General features: G+C 34.5%; 1 protein-coding gene across 1 annotated transcript in view; it reads right to left on the reverse strand.

Moving 5' to 3' along the window:
• Positions 1-17298, reverse strand: part of HDX (highly divergent homeobox) — a 241535-nt gene that overhangs the window by 76260 nt on the left and 147977 nt on the right. The window contains exon 6 of the mRNA XM_070290381.1: positions 3098-3305. Coding sequence (XP_070146482.1) covers positions 3098-3305 — 208 coding nt within the window. The remainder of the gene's footprint in view (positions 1-3097; positions 3306-17298) is intronic.

Consider the following 17298-nt stretch of genomic DNA (forward strand, 5'->3'; position numbering starts at 1 on the left):
GGATAAAGGTAGGGCACCTATCCAGCACACAGGTAAATGCATCAGTCTGCACACATAACATCTGCTTCCTTTTGACATTTATATCCTCCAAGTGGCAAGTGGCCTAAACAAGATGACTGTTGAGCTGTTCCCCTGTCTATCATCTTTGATTTTCAAAGCTACACAGACTCACTGGAAACATGCTGGACTATTCAACAAATATTGTAGAGACATTTGGATAATCATTTGGAAAATAAAATTAGGTATTTTCTTCACACATCTTAAAGCAAAACAATTTCTAGGTGGGATAAATATCAAGTTGTAAAAATGAATCCATAAGGAAACAAGAAGCATATATGGGGTATGTTTATCTAATTGTAGTATAAGGAAGGATTTTCTAATCATGACACCAAAGTCATAAACCATATAGGAAAAAAGCTGGTATATCTGACAACAGAAAAATTACAACCAAAAGATGTGACTGTTGAAAACTTCATAAACAAATTTAGAAGGTAAAAATAAATTAGAAAATATAGTGTTACTATCCTGTTCAATAGAATTTAAAAAAAACCAAAGCAAAATTCTCTCTATCATAAATGCAAAAAGAAAACTCACTATATATTGTATAATTCTACTTATATGATATGCCCAGAAAAAAATTTATACAGTCAGAAATCAGATCAGTTTTTGCCTAGGTTTTGAGGTGAGAGTGGATATTGACTGAAAATGGTCTCAAGGAAATTTTTTGAAGTGATGAAAACATTCTATAATTGGATTTTAGTTTTTTGATGTGGTAAAAATATTCTACAACTGAATTTTAGTGATTATTCTAAAATTCAATTTTAGAAATGGCGATGACTATACAACTGCATATAATTTACTAAAAATCATGGGGAAGGAAATGGCAACCCACTCCAGCATTCTTGCCTGGAAAATCCCATGGAGAGAGGAGCCTGGCGAGCTACAGTCCATGGGGTCACAAAGAGTTGGACATGACTGAGCAACTAAATCAAACCATTGAATTCTACTTTTGAAATGGATGGATTTTATTCTATGTAAATTAAGCCTTAATGAAAGTGTTCATAAAGGTGTCAGGAGAAGACTGTTTCTGTATTTGAAATCAAACGAAAAATTCTTCTTATGGACAAATGGTATAATTACATATTATTATTTGAATTCTTATTTAGGGAAACACTAAGAAGCATTAACCAACCAGTCCATTCTAAAGGAGATCAGTCCTGGGTGTTCATTGGAAAGACTGATGCTGAAGCTGAAACTCAAATACTTTGGCCACCTCATGCAAAGAGTTGACTCATTGGAAAAGATTCTGATGCTGAGAGCGATTGGGTGCAGGAGGAGAAGGGGACGACAGAGAATGAGATGGCTGGATGGCATCACCAACTCAATGGACATGAGTTTGAGTGAACTCCAGGAGTTGGTGATGGACAGGGAGGCCTGGCATGCTGCGATTCATGGGGTCACAAAGAGTCGGACACGACTGAGTGTGTCTGACTGAATTGAACTGAACTGAAGAAGTATTATAAAGATGATCTAGCCTAACTCCCTTATTTTTTGGATAAGAAAACTAAAGCCTGATGATTTAAATAGTTTGCCTGAAGTCACATAATCAGCTAGTAGAAGATCTAGGACTTGCATCCAGGTTGCCCAGTTACTAGCCTGTTGTTTATCACATTATGCCATAGTGTCTTTCATTACAATGTCCTAAATTAAACCGACTAAAATTCCAAAAATTAAAATTATCATGTACGATAATCTTTGGATTGTTGTAATAGCAAATATTTTCTAAGCATGGGAGATCATTAATGTGGTAGATCAGTTTTACTTTTTGTGATGATGATGTGTGAGACTGCTTAGGTGGAAGCATTGAAAATCAAAAATACGAATGTTGGTGACAGAGGGTTAGAGCCATTATGAAAAACAGTATGAAAGTTCCTTAAAAAATTAATAATAATTTTTAATTTAAATTTTTAATTTAAATCCAACAATCCCTCTTCTGGGTATATATCCAAAATAAATGAAATTAGTACCTCAAAGAGGTATGTGCACTTCCATGTTCATTGCAGTATTAGTCACAGTAGCCAAGGTATGGAAGCAAGCAAGTGTCCATAGACAGATGAATGGATAAAGAAACTGTGGTATATACATACAATGGAATATTATTCAGTCTTTTAAAAATCCTGCCATTTGCAAGTGCTTGGATGAACCTAAAGGACATTATACTAACTGAAATAAGCCAAATACAGGAAGAAAAATACTGCATGATCTCATTTATATGTGGAATCAAAAAAATCAAATATATAGAAGCAGACTCGAATGGTAGGTACCAAAGTGAGGACATGGGGAAAATGGGGAAATTTTGGTCAAAGGGTGGAAACTTTCAATTACATAGTCTAGGTAACTAATATAGAGCATGATGACAATAATTAACAATATAGTTGACCTTTAAACAACATGAGGGTTAGCGTCATGGAAGCCCCATCACAGTTAAATATCCAAGTATAACTTTTGACTTTTCCAAAACTATACTAATACCCTACGGTTGACTTACCAATAGCATAAACAATTGACTAACACATATTTTGTATGTTTTATATATATTACATATATTTTATGTATTCATGACAAACCTTTTTCTTTTTTGATATTTCTAGGCCACATGGTTTTTCTGCAGGTTTTTCCAAATTGTTGCAAATCTCCACAAGTTATTCCAAAGTATTATTGAAAGAACCAGTGCAGTTCAAACCCATGTTGTTTAAGGATCAACTGTATGTCCTATATTGTATGCTGGAAATTTGCTTGGGGAGTAGATTTCAGGTGCTCTCATTACATACACAGACAAAAAGGTAACTATGTGAAGAGATGGATATGTTAATTAGCTTGACCATAGTAATCATTTCTTTATGTATATTTATATCTAAACTTGTACACTTTAAATATATATGAATATTATTTTAAAATATAATGAAAATATATAAAATATGTCTATTTAACCAAATGTTTTGATGATTTTAGATTTGAAGGGCAGTAAACTGAAAAGCAAGTAAAAATGCATCAAATACACAAAAGATATCATTAGGAGGTGCAGCATATAAAATACCTTGAGAACTTCCTTCAGACAAACAGATGGATACTTCATCATTTCTGTCATTATCCTCTCCTACTTCAGGACCAGCTTCCTCTCCTGGTGTGAGTGCAGACAAAGAACCATATTCGGGCTGCTCAGAAAAATCAGCAGGGCCTCCTCTTGGAGGTGGAACTTGAATCCCCATTAAACGATATTTCCTTCTTCGATTCCCAATCCATGTCTTTATAAGAGAAATACAAGAGGAAGTTTTGTAAAAATAGAAACCTTAGCAGTTCTACCATTAAAATAATAAATGGATGTTGCATAAAATATGATTGTAAAGAATAAATAGGTACTGAGAAAAAATGCAGCTTTATTATTACTCAATAAACTAAAATATAAATGTTTATATTCAAAACTTTTTTTATTATCTTAATAATCAGACTTTCAAGCAACATGCAGCCCATTGCAGAATACTCTATTGCTTTTGTTTTCTTTCTGGAGAAAATAACCTACCAAATATTTCAAAAGAAACATGAATTGCTTCTTTCCCAAAAGGGACTAGGCTCTAAATATATTTCATATCCTAATTCCAATCTTGATCTTCCTAGGTGAAAATGTGCTTTCTAGTAACTTTTTTTGGCTTCACGATGATTACCTGGGTATTTTAAGTATTATAATATTCCATTTTATTAGATTTAGAACCAATTTCTAAAACTTGTTATATTAAAATAAGTTTGGAGTTACAGGAAGTTACAAAAATTGGTCTTCATTGAATTTTCTTCAATTTACATTTTACATAATTATAGTACTATAACAGAAAATGGAAATTGATATTGTACAATATATGTTGAAAATTTTATTTTCCTTTATCATAACATTCTTCTCCTCCTTTCTGCTATCTTCAACTCCTGACAACCATCAATGTGTTTTCCACATCTATAATTGTGTCATTTTGAGGATGCTATATAAATAGATTAATGCAGCATGTGACTGCAAAAAATTTCAAAAAAATTGGCTTTTCTCATTCAACATAATTTCCTGGAGATTTATTCAAGTTACATGTGTTAATAGTCTATTTATTTTTATTGCTAAGATGTCTTCCATGATACAGCTTCTTTCCTTTTCTTTGCAGTGTTTGTTTAACTCTTCACTTGTTGGAGGACACTTGATTCCAGTTTTTAGCTATTATATACAGCCATAAAGCACCTATAAACAGTTTGTACAAGTTTTTGTGCTGATGTAAGTTTTCATTTCTCTAGTATAAATGCCAAATAATGAAGTTTCTGGGTCAAATGGTAATTATATGTTTAATTTTAAAAGAAACTGCCAAATTGTTTCCATAAAAGTTGTACCATTTTACATTCTTACCAGCAATGATTGAGAGATTCAGATTCTTGGTTTTCTGGCTAAGACTTGGTATTATAAGTATATTTTTTTTTAGCCGTTCTCATTTCTGCATATAGTAATGATCAAGTCCTTAATTTAGTTTTCCCAATGGCTAGTAGTATTAATAATGTTTTCACATATTTTTTGACATCCACCTATCACTGAACTGTCTCTTTGTGTCTTTTGCCCATTTTGTGATAAATTTGGTCTTTTAGTACTGAGTTTTGAGAGTACTTTATATATTCTAGATATGAATTTTTCTCAGATATGTGATTTTGCAAAATTTTCTTCCATTTTGTAGCAGATATGAGTTCTTTGCCAAATATGGGGCTTGCAAATATTTTCTCCTTGTCTGTAGCTTGTATTTTCATCATCTTGGTCTTTTTTAGCACAAAAGTTTTTTTTTTTTTTTAATAAAGTTAAAGCTATTGCTTTTATTCTTTTATGGGTTGTGCTTTTAGTACCATTCTTAATAATTCTTCACCAAGCTGTATTAATATTTAATTTTTATAGTTTTATTTTTCACATTTATATTCCTGGTCCATTATGAATTCATTCTTTCTAAGGTGTGAGGTCTAGGTCTAAGGTAATTTACATTTTCCAACAGAAATACAGTTGTTCCAGAACATTTCTTGAAAAGACTACCTCACTGAATTGCTTTTGCATCATCTTGTCAAACTTAGCTAAGCTGGACATAGTTGTGCAGAAATATTTCTGCATTCTCTATTCTGTTCCAATGATCTATACATCTATCACCCTGCTAATACAGCCTTCATTACTTATATAATAAGTCTTGAAATTCTTCCACTTATTATTTTTTTCTAGAACTGTTTTGGTCATACAAGCGTATTTCTTTCGATATGAATTTTAGAGATATCTTGTCTACATCAACAAAAAAATCTTGCTGGAATTTTATTGGAATTATGTTAAAACTGATTAACAATTTGAGAGGACTTGACATTTTTACTATGTTGGATCTTCCAGTATGTGTACACAGAATATCTCCCCATTTACTTAGAATTACTTTTATTCCTTTAATCAGTGTTTTGTGGTTTTCAGCATTTAAGTCCTGTACATGTTTTGTTGGAGTTACATGTATTTGATTTTTTGAGTGATTGCAAAGGATGTATCTTAAATTTCAGTTTGATTGTGTTTGTTTTTAACTATACAGACATGCAATTGATTTTTATATGATGATCTTGTATCCAGAGACTTTGGTGAATTCACTTATTAGTTGTAGGAGTGCTTTATTTCTTTACCACTTTCTAAACAGACAATCCTGTATCTTTTATTTACTTTTCTTGATTTATTGTACTGGTTAGAACTTCCAGTACTATAATAAAGGTGGCCAGCGTGAACATCTTTTTTTCTGGTCTCAGGGGAAAGCTTCTATTATTCACCATTAAAATATGATGTTAACTGTAGGTTTTGAGTGCATGTAGATTTATTTTGGGGGGAGAGTTTTTAATGATGAATTCAAATTTCTTAATAGTAATAGGGCAACATAAATGTCCATTAATAAACGAATGAATAAAGAAATGTGGTATATATAATTATATGCAATGTAATACTACTCAGCAATAAAAAAAGAATGAAATAATGCCTGGAATGGAGATTAGCATACTGAATGAGGTAAATTAGCCAAAAACAAATGTCATATGATATCACTTAAATGTGGAATCTAAAAAAAATTATCAGTTCAATTCAGTTCAGTCATTCAGTCATGTCCGACTCTTTGTGACCCCATGAATTGCAGCACTCCAGGCCTCCCTGTCCATCACCAACTCCCAGAGTTCACGCAGACTCACGTCCATTGAGTCAGTGATGCCATCCAGCCATCTCATCCTCTGTCGTCCCCTTCTCCTCCTGCCCCCAATCCCTCCCAACATCAGAGTCTTTTCCAGTGAGTCAACTCTTCGCATCAGGTGGCCAAGGACGGAGTTTAAGCTTTAGCATAACCACTTCCAAAGAAATCCCAGGACTGATTTCCTTTAAAATGGACTGGTTGGATCTCCTTGCAGTCCAAGGGATGCTCAAGAGTCTTCTCCAACATCACAGTTCAAAAGCATCAATTCTTCGGCACTCAGCCTTCTTCACAGTCCAACTCTCACATCCATACATGACCACAGGAAAAACCATAGCCTTGACTAGACAGAACTTAGTCAGCAAAGTAATGTCTCTGCTTTTGAATATTCTATCTAGTTTGGTCATAACTTTTCTTCCAAAGAATAAGCGTCTTTTAATTTCATGGCTGCAATCACCATCTGCAGTAATTTTGGAGCCCAAAACAGTAAAGTCTGACACTGTTTCCCCATCTATTTCCCATGAAGTGATGGGACCAGATGCCATGATCTTCATTTTCTGAATGTTGAGTTTTAAGCCATCTTTTTCACTCTCCTCTTTCACTTTCATCAAGAGGCTTTTTAGTTCTTCTTCACTTTCTGCCATAAGGGTGGTGTCATCTGCATATCTGAGGTTATTGATATTTCTCCCGGCAATCTTGATTCCAGCTTGTGTTTCTTCCAGTCTAGCGTTTCTCATGATGTACTCTGCATATAACTTAAATAAGCAGGGTGACAATATACAGCCTTGATGCACTCCTTTTCCTACTTGGAACCAGTCTGTTGTTCCATGTCCAGTATTGGCTGTTGCTTCCTGATCTGCATACAGATTTCTCAAGAGGTAGGTCAGGTGGTCTGGTAGTCCCATCTCTTTCAGAATTTTCCAGTTTACTGTAATCCACATAGTCAAAGGCTTTGGCATAGTCAATAAAGCAGAAACAGATGTTTCTCTGGAACTCTCTTGCTTTTTCCATGATCCAGTGGATGTTGGCAATTTGATCTCTAGTTCCTCTGCCTTTTCTAAAACCAGCTTGAACATCAGGAAGTTCATGGTTCACGTATTGCTGAAGCCTGGCTTGGAGAATTTTGAGCATTACTTTACTAGCATGTGAGATGAGTGCAATTGTGCCATAGTTTGAGCATTGTTTGGCATTGCCTTTCTTTAAGATTGGAATGAAAACTGACCTTTTCCAGTCCTGTGGCCATTGCTGAGTTTTCCAAATTTGCTGGCATATTGAGTGCAGCACTTTCACAGCATCATCTTTCAGGATTTGAAATAGCTCAGCTGGAATTTCTGCACCTCCCCTAGCTTTGTCCATAGTGATGCTTTCTAAGGCTCACTTGATTTCACATTCCAAGATGTCTGGCTCTAGATGAGTGATCACACCATCATGATTATCTGGGTCGTGAAATCTTTTTTGTACAGTTCTTCCGTGTATTCTTGCCACCTCTTCTTAATATCTTCTGCTTCTGTTAAGTCCAGACCATTTCTGTCCTTTATCGAGCCCATCTTTGCATGAAATGTTCCCTTGATATCTCTAATTTTCTTGAAGAGATCTCTCGTCTTTCCCATCCTGTTGTTTTCCTCTATTTCTTTGCATAGTTTGCTGAAGGCTTTCTTATCTCTTCTTGCTATTCTCTTGAACTCTGCATTCAGATGCTTATATCTTTCCTTTTCTCTTTTGCTTTTTGTCTCTCTTCTTTTCACAGCTATTTGTAAGGCCTCCACAGACAGCCATTTTGCTTTTTTTGCATTTCTTTTCCATGGGGATGGTCTTGATCCCTGTCTCCTGTCCATTGTCACAAACCTCAGTTCATAGTTCATCAGGCACTCTATCAATCAGATCTAGGCCCTTAAATCTATTTCTCACTTCCACTGTGTAATCATAAGGGATTTAATTTAGGTCATTCCTGAATGGTCTAGCGGTTTTCCCTACTTTCTTCAATTTAAGTCTGAATTTGGTAATAAGGAGTTCCTGATCTGAGCCAGAGTCAGCTCCTGGTCATATTTTTGTTGACTGTATAGAGCTTCTCCATCTTTGGCTGCAAAGAATATAATCAATCTGATTCCGGTGTTCACCATCTGGTGATATCCATGTGTAGAGTCTTCTCTTGTGTTGTTGCAAGAGCATGTTTGCTATGACCAGTGCATTTTCTTGGCAAAACTCTATTAGTCTTTGTCCTGTTTCATTCTGCATCCAGGGCCAAATTTGCCTGTTACTCCAGTTGTTTCTTGACTTCCTACTTTTGCATTCCAGTCCCCTATAATGAAAAGGACATCTTTTTTGGGTGTTAGTTCTAAAAGGTCTTGTAGGTCTTCATAAAACCGTTCAACTTCAGCTTCTTCAGCATTACTGGTTGGGGCATAGACTGGATAACTGTGATATTGAATGGTTTGCCTTGGAAACGAACAGAGATCATTCTGTCATTTTTGAGAGTGCATCCAAGTACTGCATTTCAGACTCTTTTGTTGACCATGATGGCTACTCCATTTCTTCTGAGGGATTCCTGCCCACAGTAGTAGATATAATGGTCATCTGAGTTAAATTCACCCATTCCAGCCCATTTTAGTTCGCTGATTCCTAGAATATCAACGTTCACTCTTGCCATCTCCTGTTTGACCACTTCCAATTTGCCTTGATTCATGGACCTGACATTCCATGTTCCTATGCAATGTTACTCTTACAGCATCAGACCTTGCTTCTATCACCAGTCACATCCACAGCTGGTTGTTGTTTTTGCTTTGGCTCCATCCCTTCCTTCTTTCTAGTTATTTCTCCACTGATCTCCAGTAGTGTATTGGGCACCTACTGACCTGGGGAGTTCCTCTTTCAGTATCCTATCATTTTGCCTTTTCATACTGTTCATGGGGTTCTCAAGGCAAGAATAATGAAGTGGTTTGCCATTCCCTTCTCCAGTGGACCACATTCTGTCAGACCTCTCCACCATGACCCGCCTGTCTTGGGTTGCCCCGTGAGCATGGCTTTGTTTCATTGAGTTAGAGAAGGCTGTGGTCCTAGTGTGATTAGATTGACTAGTTTTCTGTGAGTATGGTTTCAGTGTGTTATTAACTTATTCACAAAACAGAAATATACTCATGGACACAGAAAACAAACTTATTACCAAAGGGAATAGTGGGATGGGGTGGATAAATTTATGAGTTTAGAATTAACATGCACACACTACTATATATAAAATAAATAACCATCAACGACCTACTATATAGCACAGGGAATTATAGTGTCTTCCAATTATGTATAATAGAAAAGAATATGAAAAAGAATATATACATATGCATATATATGTATATGTATATATATGTGTGTGTGTATATGGCTTCCCTGGTGGTGCAGATGGTAAAGAATCCTCATTCCATGCAGGAGACCTGGGTTTGATCCCTGGGTTGGGAAGATCCCCTAGAGAAGGGAGTGACAATCCATCCAGTATCCTTACCTAGTGAATCCCATGAACAGAGGAGCCTGGTGGGCTACAGGCCATGGTCTCAAAGAGTCGGACATGACTGAGCAACTAACACACACACACACACACAGACACACACACACACACACATATACATACATACATCAAACCATATCACTTTTCTGTACATCTGAAACTAATACAACATGGTAAATAAACTATAATTCAATTAAAAATGGTTGACAATCAATAATTTAATAGGGCTTCCTTGATGGCTCAGTGGTAAAGAACCTGCCTGCCAATGCAGGAGATGCAGGTTCGTTCCCTGGATCAGGAAGCTCCCCTAGAAAAGGAAATGGTAACCCACTACAGTATTCTTGTCTGAGAAATCCATGGAAAGAAGAGCCTGGTGGCTGCAAAGAGTAGGACATGACTTAGTTACTAAACAACTAAGAAAATTATGTAGAAAATTATGTCTACCCCAACATTTTTTGAAAGCAGCAGTTTAAAACCAATTTCATACTCAAGTTTCTCATGTAATTTTCCAAAAGCTCATAACCTTTATAGTTTTGTTATGATACCCTACAAAGAATAATTGCCATGCCAACCTACAAAGTAAAATATTCCTTAAAACCTGTTTATTTTCTTTGAGTGTAGAAAGTCACTCAATAGCATTTCATAATTTCAGGTCTAAATTTGATTATGGTACCCTTTCTTTGTATAGCAAGTAAAATATCTTCTATATCACAAGGTTTACATATATACAAAATAACCTTAGATGTAATGTTCTACATTATTTATCAAATGTAAATAAAAATTATGAATAAAGTTAACTTTTACTTGGTAAGATTTTGTAAAACATAATGCAAGGGAAAACAGAACTATTTAGTTAATCCAAGAAGATTAATTATTTATATATTTGTGTGTGCATTTTCTCTTCATATTTTAGGGAATGTAGTACCTTTGATGTATTTAGCATTCCATGCTAAATGTGAAACCTGAAGCACATGGATTGCTTTGTAAGCTACCAAGTGAAAACTATGTGGTAGAAAAGAAAAAAATCATGAATATTAATTTTGCTTGCTTTGGTAACTTCTCCCACGGAGAAAGTACTAGTTTAAAGAGTATAATTCTGTTTCAATTTTCCTTCACATGGTCTCAATGAGAATAAACTATTAGACTTCAGAAAAAGTAAAGAATTTAAACTTCTTACTAAAGCTCCATTAAACTGTCATTTATTTTCTCTATTTTTTAACTTTGAATACTGATGCTTATCAAATTTTAAATGCAGAAGCTTCTTTTACACAATAATCTTAGCCATAGATGCTTGGAAAAATGATGATGTGGGCAGACTAAGACCAATACAATTTTCTTAGGATATTTTTTGTTTCCTTTAGGTCATGAAGATTTGGGAAAAGAGGAGAAAAGGAAAACAGAAACCAGTTTTGATTTGTTTTCAATTTTTTTTTTCACCCATCTTGGGAGAAAAGAGTAATTATGGAATGCATAGTGATAAAGGTAAAATAATATTTCATGTGAACCCCAGGATTATATGAGAATTTATTATATACTAGGACTGAAATAGTTCCTCTCTGGATATTTCTTAAAACTGGAAAGCAGTGAGAAAATAATTTGGTGTACAAATATAATGTTAATGATTTTATTACACTTTCAATGAATCATAGAAGATAGAAGTAATCTTAAAGGCCAACTAGTCTAACTTTCCATTTAATGTAAAGGTTCCTTCTTCAGCAACGTAGGTGAATGGCTAGTTAGTCTTCGCATGAAAATTTCAGGAATATGAAGCATACTGCTGCTGCTAAGTCACTTCAATCATGTCCGACTCTGTGTGACCCCATAGACGGCAGCCCACCAAGCTTACCCGTCCCTGGGATTCTCCAGGCAAGAACACTGGAGTGGGTTGCCATTTTCTTCTCCAATGCATGAACGTGAAAAGTGAAAGTGAAGTAAGTCAGTCGTGTCTAACCCTTAGCGACCCCATGGACTGCAGCCTACCAGGCTCTTCCATCCATGGAATTTTCTAAGCAAGAGTACTGGAGTGGCTTGCCATTGCCTGCTCCAATGAAGCATACTACTTTGCAAGATTTTCCCAGTCCATTTTATATATTCAAAATGTTCTTCCTTAGACTGAATCAATATCTATTGTCCTATTAATCTAAGCCTTGGTTCCATTTTTTCACTCTGGATCCACCGTATCTGAAATAGCCTTTTCTGCATTCCAACTATCAATTATGTAAAGAGGATTTATTCCCTTTGGGGGAGGGGCATGCCATGTGGCTTGCAGGATCTCAGTTCCCCAAGCAGAGATTGAACCTGGGCCATAGCAATAAAATTACCAAATTCTAACCACTAGGCCACCAAGGAATTTGAGTATTTATTTCTTTGTTTTATAGGGATTTGAAATATACAGTTTTTCAACCATTTTATGTGACTCAAGGTTAAGTTATTTTATCAATCTAGGCCTCAAATTCCTTATCTGAAGAATCTATAAATTGATATAACTGGTTTCCAAATCTATAGTCTTCTGGATAATATTTACCACTCCACAGTTGCTCATAAGTTTATATAATAACTATATCTTTTCAACCAGAATTCCCCCTGTATTAACAGGACAAATATAATGACTATTAAAAATGAGAACTCTCAGGCCTTACAAGCTTCTAAGTACATTTCTATTAAAAATAGAAAAAAATAATATTCCAACTTGCTGTTAGTTTAAATGTATATCATTATATACCTGTTTCCTGTGTACTATGCAGAAAGGTCATACCTTTCTGTTAAATATGCATTCTCTTAAGGAAACCTCCTACACTATTGGTTGGAATGTAAATTGGTGCAGCCACTATGGAAAACAGTATGGAGGTTTATCAAAAAACTAAAAATAGAACTACCATTTGACCCAACAATTCATCTCTGGGTATATATCCAAAAAAATAGAAATAAAAACACTAATTCAAAAAGATACATGCACTCCAATGTTCATAGCAGCATTATTTACAATTGCCAAGATATGGAAGCAACCTGTGTCCATCAACAGATGAATGGATAAAAAAGTTGTGACATGTGTACACAAACACATACACAGTGGAATACTACTCAGCCATATAAAAAGGACAAAGATCTTTCCATTTGTAGCAACATGGACTTGAAGGGCTTTATGTTAAGTGGAGAAAGTCAGATCAAGAAAGACAAATATGTATGATATCACTTATGTGGAACCTAAAAATACAACAAATTAGTGAATATAACATAAAAGAAGCAGACTCACAGATATAAAGAACAAACTAGTGAGTACCAGTGGAGGGGAGAGTAAGGGCAATATAGAGATGGGGCAAAGGGAAGTACAAATTATTGGGTGTAAAATAGACTATAAGGATTTATTGTACATAGGGAATATAGCCAATGTTTTGTAATAACTGTCAATGAAGTATAAGCCTTTAAATTGTATTAACAATTCATTCTTTCATTCCATAAATATTATTGAATATCAAGGATGTATAAGCATTGTGTTAGAGCCAGAGATACAGTAGTAAACAAGTAAGCCTCATATATGCCCTTTGTGGAACTTAGATGTACAATTTGGTAGATGTATAGACAATAAATAAATAGACTAGAAAAATACAAATCACAAAATTTGACCAAGTATTATGGGGGGAAAGAATGAACTAGAATATTTTGCCATAAACAGAGTGTAGTAAAGGGAAGTTCTTTCCAAAGTCATATGTCATAAGAATTATTACGGGAAAGGAAATGTTCACATCCTAGGACGCTTCCCTGCAAGCATGATTTAGTAGATCTGGGATGGGGTGATCAGTATTTTTAAGAAGTATGCAAAGTAATTCTTATGGTAAAACATACGCTGGTGAAATAGAAATAGAAATAATGTTGGATTGGTAATAAGGAAATCTGGCATCTAATAAACCAACTGGCTGTGTGTCCTTCAACAAGCCATACCCCTATCTAACCACACTTTTCTTATATAAAATAAGAGTATGAAATTCAATCTCAAGATGCCCACCAGCTTTAATTCAATGTCCATGGTATGTGGTATACTATATATGGTATATAGTCAACCATGGGCAATTTGTTTTATATATATACATTAGTGGCAGAGGGTCAAATATTTAATGGAAAAAAAAAAGAAAGGTAAAAACAGTATAAGTGAAAAGCAGTCTTCAAATCTAGTCATGATCTTTGGAAAATAAATATAATCTAAAATTTAAAAACATACATCTATTTTCCATGAAATTTACTTGTTTTTCAAAATGCATTTAAAACATTGAAAGGTATTGTTTATGCAAATATTTGACACACAAGAGTTCGTTTTGACATCTGTCCACTATAACCCTAACATAGATAGAAAGGCAAGGCATTAAACTAAATTTCAGAGAGATAGGGCAGGGAACTAAATTTATGAAACTCATATGGTGCTTTACACTTATTACCACATATATTATTACTATCTCAAAACAACCCATTATTATATTATGTCTATTTACTGTGAACTGAAGCACAGAGACAATAAAAATTTGATCATGCTAATTTGCAAATTCTTAAGGAGAACTGTGTTTTTCCCATGGCATCTAGTAGAGTTTGGGCATATAATAAGTGTTTGGTTTATCTTTGGTGAGTGAGTAAGTCAATAAATAATCGATACAAACCTGTCCAAATTAAAGGAATATATGCACATAGTAACATTCAACGAAGTTAAAAGAAGGAAAATATGCCAAGTTTGCCTTCTAGAATTTTTAGAATTATAAGCTATTACAAGAAAACAAGAATCCAAAATTTCCACATTATTCTACAAGTAATGGTTGACTAGACATCGTGAGGCAAAGTTCATTTTTATGATCAATAATTGGAATGTCTATTAGACTTAAAAACATCTACCTAGTTTCTCCCAATATCTCAGAAATATATTTATCTGGCAAACATATTCTTATCTGCAGTTTATCTACCTAATAATAAAAAAGAGGTCCCTTAAAACACAGCATCTTTTCAAAGTTTCTTTCTTCCATTAGTGTGCTGCATTTTGAAAAATCCCTAAAGACAAAAGGATAGTAAGCAGTTCACTGTCTTTCCCATAATAGAAGTTTTTTAAATTAATTTATTTTTAATTGAAGGATAATTGTCTTACAGAATTTTGTAATTTTCTGTCAAACATCAACATGAATCAGCCATAGGTGTACATATGTCCCCTCCCTCTTGATATAAGTTTTAACTAGCCACAGACAAGAAGAAAATTGTAACACTTCTTCCTTTTTCTGTATGTTAGTGTTTTCTATAAAGATAAAGTTTTCTGCACAGTCAACGATTTTGGCCATTTTTAACATCAATTATGCCTAAAACTTTTTTATATCAAATAAAATCTTAGCTAGGAATCCTGTGGTTATCTTTCATTTCAGGAGAGTATGTTTTCAGTAATATTCTGTCTCTGTGTCTCCTCTCCTGGAGTATGGGGGTCTCAAGGAACTAGTATGACAATCCAAGGAGTCTGAAAGGTGCTGTCATGGTACATGGAGTTTATTAGTATCAGTGACAGATTGAATAAGAACAAAAATAAAAAGCTCAGTGGAAAATTTGGAAGATAAATTTGAAAATATCTTATTGAGTGTATAACAAAAGAATGAACAGATTGAAAATAGAAATCTCAGGGTAACAGCTGTGTTCCAGGTGCAGCGTAATCAATTCAAGTTGGAGCATACCAGAAGATTCCAGGAAATTTTTCTTTAAGATGATAAAATTGTTGCACTACCACATGTGTATGAATATACTGAAAGGAGACATGTACAAGTGGGGAAGAGCGTCAGGATAAATTAGTAGTCAATACCTAGAAAATTAAGCAAGCAAATATACAAAAAACAAAAAAAATAAGTAAATATTAGGCTTCAAGGAAACAAAATAATACTATTCAGGAAAGGACAAAAAATAATATTATACTACATAAGATAAATGGTAAAGCATTTACATAGTCATAATAATGTTAACACTGAATATCAGACTAACCAACATTATGAAATAATTATACTGTGTGAGAGTAAGAAGAGAAGAAATATGCATTTAGGTGAAAAGGATCAATGAAGAGATCTTGAAAGAGTTAGAATACCTTGCATTTCATAGTAAAATGTCAATCAGCAATGCCTAACACTGAAAAAATCAAGAAACAGTGATATAAACAGAAGAAACTGCTAGGTGTTTTCCAATATATTTATCCCTCATCCAATATAATAGAAAGTTTAGCTGGGCACAGGGATCTCCATAATATAACTACCTTAGCTGTTTTCCTTGCAGTTAGATATGACTGAGCAACTTCACTTTCACTTTTCACTTTCATGCATTGGAGAAGGAAATGGCAACTCACTCCAGTGTTTTTGCCTGGAGAATCCCAGGGATGGCGGAGCTTGGGGGGGCTGCCTTCTATGGGGTCACACAGAGTCAGACACGACTGCAGTGACTTAGCAGTAGCAGCAGCAGCAGATATGACCATGTGACTCATCTTTAGCCAATGGGATTTAAGTGAACATGTCTTATAGCAGTTTCTGGGAACCCCTTTTAAAAGATAGCTGGTACATACTTTTGTCCCCTTCTTTCTCCTCATCTCTGTCATGCTACTTGGACCATAAATGTCATTATTTTGGACCTTGAGGACAAGAGCGTCATCATAAGGATGGCAGAATGAAAGATGAAATGCATCAGAATCTCTGAGGACTTCACAGGGCAGAACTGCCATGCCAGCTCTAGATTTATACATGGACTTGAAATATCTTGTTTAAAATACTATTTTAATAATATTTTAAAATAAATGCCTATTTATTTTGAGTCATTGTTATTCACAGCAAAACCTAATTCTAATTAATATAGAGTTATTCACAGATAGAGGTAAATACCAAAGAAATCATCTAAAGGGTGGAAATAATTGATTCTGGCTGCCACAAAATGGTAGGATGGGAGAAGTAAAGAATGTTGGTTTTGTAGCAAGTTCTACAGAACTTAACTCCTTGAGCTATGTGTGTATATAATTTTGATTAAAAACAACAATGACAACAAAAACTCATTCTCTGTATTTCCATAATTGTGGCATTTTCTTAGGCACCACATACCATTCCTCCAATTCCTCTTCAGTCACCTATATTCTTTTGTTATCTCTTTTGCTAGACTTCAGGATCCTTAGAGATAGGATGTGTCTTATATATTTCTATTTCCCAGTTCATATGTATAACACATAGAATTCTCTGTCTATGAAATCTCAAAGAGTCGGACACAACTTAGTGATTAAACAGCAGTAGCATGCTCAGTAAATACAGGATTTAATTTGACTTCTCATCTAAATCCTAAAAAAATAAAAAGCAAAAGTCTGGGCATGACAGTATTTATTTTGAGAATATCATTTATTTTTAGAAATATGCTCTGATTTTCCCCTATATTTCTCCCTCTTTATTCATGTATATATGTTTGAGAAAATATTTTCTCCTCTGGAAGAGTTCTGTATTTTTTTTGTTCTTTAATAGTAGTTACCTCTTGATTTTCTGGGAAATGATCCTTTAGTGTGAGCTGAAGACTATG

The sequence above is a fragment of the Ovis canadensis genome, chromosome X (genome assembly GCF_042477335.2).
Source record: "Ovis canadensis isolate MfBH-ARS-UI-01 breed Bighorn chromosome X, ARS-UI_OviCan_v2, whole genome shotgun sequence".
Classification (NCBI taxonomy): Eukaryota; Metazoa; Chordata; class Mammalia; order Artiodactyla; family Bovidae; genus Ovis; species Ovis canadensis.